This window comes from Galeopterus variegatus, unplaced genomic scaffold (genome assembly GCF_000696425.1).
Source record: "Galeopterus variegatus unplaced genomic scaffold, G_variegatus-3.0.2 Scaffold85, whole genome shotgun sequence".
Classification (NCBI taxonomy): Eukaryota; Metazoa; Chordata; class Mammalia; order Dermoptera; family Cynocephalidae; genus Galeopterus; species Galeopterus variegatus.
Window position 1 is genome coordinate 1,109,225 of NW_007726196.1, and position 4,568 is coordinate 1,113,792.

Consider the following 4,568-nt stretch of genomic DNA (forward strand, 5'->3'; position numbering starts at 1 on the left):
ATTCCAGGTACCAAACTGAGCCGAGACAAAGGGGGAAAAATCTAAAAGAAAGAGCAAATGAAGCGGAAGTTTCAAGGCCCTCTGCGAGGAATAACAGTATAAATAACCGAGGACGTCTTGTAAACACTGCGGTCATAACCCCGAACATTAAACAGCCCGGTGGCATCTGGCTCATCAGCCGCCGCGGGCTGCGCTGGGGCAGCGAGGGAACCCGGTCCCAGGCTCCTCGGCCTCGCCTCTCTGTTTATCTCAACTTAATCTTCCCCTATGAGCTGTTCCGTAGCCTGGAAGATGTTTAAATTAAAACCCAGTCCGCCGGAAGTCGTGGCGGGAGCTGAACGCACCAGCTAACTGCAACCGAAATTCAGTCATGGGCGTTTTATTGTTATAAATAATAAATGAATAATTAAAAAGAAACATATAATGTATGTTGCAGCACTTTGAAAATCGTAAAACACATCCTAAGGATTACGAAATTTACATCTTTCATAGCCCCCATTATTTCTTTAGCAGTTTGCAACCGTGAGTTATTTGGGATGATGTCCACGCCTGGAATGTTGTAAAACGTAGAGTTTCCTGCTCTTGTGGGCAATGATACTGTGGAATATATGAAAATAGGGTTTTCTTTTTCTGGTGTTTTTCCTCTTGAACTGTGTAACCGTGAATAATTTTAATCCTGCCTATTCCTTATTTACAATTACATTATTTCGAATAGTCTTGAAAGTAACTTGCAATAGTTTCCTTTTAAGGTTTCAGCACAAAATATGGTCTGCACCTTCATAGTGGAAATCATATTTAATCCTTTTCTATCTTTAGAAATTTGGATTGAGGTTTAAATGAATCATTTTTATTTTCAAGCTTCCCCATAGTTTCCCACTTTTCTATTCCAAAACTCAAAAAAAAAAAAAAAAATCACACCAATGTCAGGCCTTTTAGCAATATAAAGAAAGATTTATTTTCGAAAGTAGCAAAACTTGTTTGAAAAAAATATATCTTTAAGTGAATTACTTTATAAATGTGACTGTCAAAGTCAGCTATTCTATGCTCTACATTTTATATCATATTGTACAAAAGATACACATTGATAGGCTCTTATTATCTATTTATATATTTATAATTACATATTGCACTTGGACCAGCAAGGCTCGCAGAGTCATTCACGGTAGAAGTTAATAAAGTTAAATAGATGGGAATCTTTTTAAGTACAATGGATCTCCTCTGGTTTGGAAACGGGAATCTCCTCGTCGCTGTAAAGTGTTCTCGCAGGGCGGGATAGGGAGAGGAGCGTTGCGAGGGGGAAGCAGAAACAGCAGGGAGGGCAGGGGTCGCCTTCCCGGGGCCCGCTCCCCCCGGGAGCGCGCCTTTCCCAGACTCGCACCTCCAAGGTCAGGACGCCGTGGTTCCACATAAGCGGCTCGCGGTCACCACTTCTTTCAGGTCACTCTCGGGTTTCCCGGCCACCATAAAGGGCCACGTCTGCAGGAGAGAAGAGAGCGGAGGAGGTAAGTGGCTGTGGAGGAGGGAGCTGGGTGGGTTGGGAGCTTGAGGCCAAAGGAAGGGGCGCTGGGGGCAGACAGTGAGCTGGACAGGCCGCTTATCGCTGCAGTTGACTCGGTGTCCTAGGGCGCTCCGTGGCTGGATAAACCAAAAAGCTTCTTTGGCGCCAAGTCACAGCCCGAGGTGGTGGTGGTGGGCTTTGAGAAGAAGAGCAAAAGGGGCTCATCCTGGGGCCGAAGTGAAACGTGAGAGGAAGCCCTCGGAAAGCCGGAGGCAGATGCCCTGGTGAGCCTCAGCAGAGGCGCTCAGAAGGACCTTGCGTCTTTGGGCACCGGGTTCGGACAAATCTCCCTCCTGGGCCCTTTTCTGAGGCTGTGGTCAAGTTTCTGGACCCTCTGTCCTTCACCCCCGTCTATTTTCCTGGTGCCGACTTTCGTTTCCTCCATCACAAACCCTGGCTTTGACCACAGTTTCTAAATTACCACGAGCTCTTAATGGGGGAAATGCTAATAAAAGATGCACGGACATTTTATTTAAGATTGTCTTCCTGCTGGGCCTGGAAAACATTGCTTTCTCTTCCTTTCTCCAGGCTGTTTTATAATAAAGCTCATTTAAGTTTCTTATTCAAAATGAAGGCAGCAGCAATTATAAATGTGCTAAGCAATACTGCCATTTTAGTTCTAGATTTTAAAAAAGCTATTAACTCATCTCACTGAAAAAAATAAGCTTTTAATTGGAGGGAAAAATATTTTCAAGGCAAAATGTGGGTTTGCAACCCTTCCCCCCAATTTCTGAGACCAATAAGGTGAGAAGACAATTTAAACCTTTCTCACTAGTGCTGGCCGATAAGACTTGACTTTTAAGAAGAAAACCTCTCATTCTTATCATACATAAACAGAGACGCTACAAAGTTGTTGTTCTTTAGAGCCTAGAAGTTTTTAAATGAAATCAAATGTAAAAGGAATGTTTCTTAAACAATAAAATGCATTTAAGACAAATAGTAGGCTCGAAGAGCATTTTTTTATATTTAAAAAAATTGGGCTCAATGGGCTTTACTTTTTAAGAAAAAAAAAGTAACGTTTTAAAATCTTGGATGAGACTGATCTGTTTTAGTAACGTTTATATACCAGTACTAGTGAGAATTTATTAATTATGCTGATATTTGCTAGAATTTCTGGGATTTAAAGATGTTAATCCACTTATAGGAAAAGCACAGAATATTTAAATAGTTGGGGGACTTACATGCACAATTATGGAAGGAGGTTATGAATATGACCGTATCTAATCGTCCTAAATGTGCTTGGGAAAGAAACAGAATTGGGTGTTTTCATTTACAAGAATTAGAGGAGAAAATCAAGTTCTACTCTCAGCTGAAAGAAACATAAAGAGATTAATAAATGCCCCCTCGGTGCGCAGCATCTTGTCAGCGTTCCTTGCCCCGCAGCAGCCCCTCCACGCCGGCAGGGCTGGCGCAGGCGCGGGCGCGGGCATCTCTCCTTTTTGCCAGCTCAATACTACACTTGCAACCCCCTAACTGGGCTGCCACGTCAAGCCCTTGCATAAATCACTCCTGCTCTGGCGGCCTGTAGGACAGAGAGCGGGGGCCGTGTGGGGACCGCGCGCAACCAGTCCCTAGAGGCGCTGGCCGGGGGTGGCCGTGGTGCGTCGGTCGTCCCCGCGCCCGCACCCCCACTCCGGCACCGCGCGCACACGTGCACCCCGCGGGCCGAGCTGCGGGAGCGGCAGGCGGGAGAACTCACCAGGTTGACCGGGTGGATGTAACCGTTCTCGTATTTGTCGTTCGCCAGGATCTGTCTCAAGTGGGCGATGTAGCTGGACGCCAGCCTGAGCGTGTCCAGCTTGGAGAGCTTGGTGTCCGGGGGCACCCAGGGCAGGGTGGTCTTGAGCCTGGAGAAGGCCTTGCTCAGCACCCGCATGCGGGCCCGCTCGCGCGCATTGGCCGCGTTGCGCTGGACCTGCTTCCCCTCCTGGCTGACCCCGCTCAAGGGGCTCTTCTTCGTGGTCGCCTTCCTCCGCTTGCCCAGGCCGCCGCGGCCCTTCTGGGGAGACCCGTTCTCGCAGTTGGAGCTCTCCTCGGTGCTCTCGTTGGAAGTCACAAACTCCTTGTTCGAGTCCATTTTCAGCCCGTCACATTCCAGCATCTCCACCTCTTGAAGGTCCTCCACGTCGCTGAGGGAGCCCGTGGACATGTTTGGGGGAGAGGACGAGCGAGCGAGCGAGCGAGAGAGAGCGAGAGAGAGACCCTGAAACGGATGGGCCTCCGGAGTATGGAGCGGCCACCTCGTGTTGGGCGTTGGAGTTGGGGTCTGGGTGGTTGGGGTCTCACACCGCTTTCCGCTTCGCAGAGTTGCGAGGGCTTCTGCTGGAAGGAAACAGGGGCCCTGTTTCCCCACCCCCGGAGTCCTGGCCGTAGGGGAGTGTGAGAGAACGCTGAGGAATTTGGTGGACACTAAGAATTTATCTGGGGAATAGAGAGGCGGATCCTTGCAGCCCAGGGGAGGGGCCTGCTAGGCCCAGCAAAGCTCTTAGACCCCTTTCCCAACGAGGGACGTTCTCACGCATGGACCCTGGTCTCCAGCTTGTGATGCGAAATCAGCTCAACTGCAGCACACACCGGTCACCTTCTTCCACGGCCTCGCAGGCCAAGGGGAGCCAGCCCCACTCACAGTCCCTCTGCCCCTGCCCACCCCTTAAGGCCTTCTTCCCCTCTTAAGACGTCGCGGGGGGTTGTTACTGAGAACTTTGTGAAAACCACCAGATCCTTTTGCTCTTTCTGGGCCTTCCACCCACAAATCTCACAAGCACTCTATGCCCCCCACCCCCACCCCAAGATAACACCAATTAAAATCCAGGCGGGGATCAACTGCCTCTTGCCAACATTCCGTGCAGCTCCAAGGCTTTAGCAGGTTATCCTCCCGCTTTACCTGGGGTCGAGGAAGAAAACAAGTGCTTCATAGAATCTTTATGGTGATGGTGGAAAAGGTACCAAAAAACCCATTTGCACCTGGTCACTTTAAGGATATCGAGGAAGTGCCGGCGTGTACACAAAC

General features: G+C 49.0%; 1 protein-coding gene across 1 annotated transcript; it reads right to left on the reverse strand.

Annotated features, from left to right (window-relative positions):
• Positions 1-930: 930 nt before the first annotated feature.
• TCF21 (transcription factor 21) lies at positions 931-3,944 on the reverse strand. The gene is made up of 2 exons (XM_008580427.1): positions 3,258-3,944; positions 931-1,476 (listed from the first exon to the last, which is right to left on the reverse strand). Exons 1-2 carry the CDS (start codon positions 3,705-3,707, stop codon positions 1,387-1,389), a joined length of 540 nt encoding a protein of 179 aa, XP_008578649.1. The 5' UTR covers positions 3,708-3,944; the 3' UTR covers positions 931-1,386.
• Between the last annotated feature and the right edge of the window lie 624 nt (positions 3,945-4,568).

Coding starts and splice junctions, on each gene's coding strand:
- TCF21 (XM_008580427.1), bottom strand. CDS start 3,707: ATGTCCACGGGCTCCCTCAGCGACGTGGAGGACCTTCAAGAGGTGGAG. Junction 1,477..3,257: donor ACATCCACCCGGTCAACCTG/GTGAGTTCTCCC, acceptor TCTCTCCTGCAG/ACGTGGCCCTTTATGGTGGC.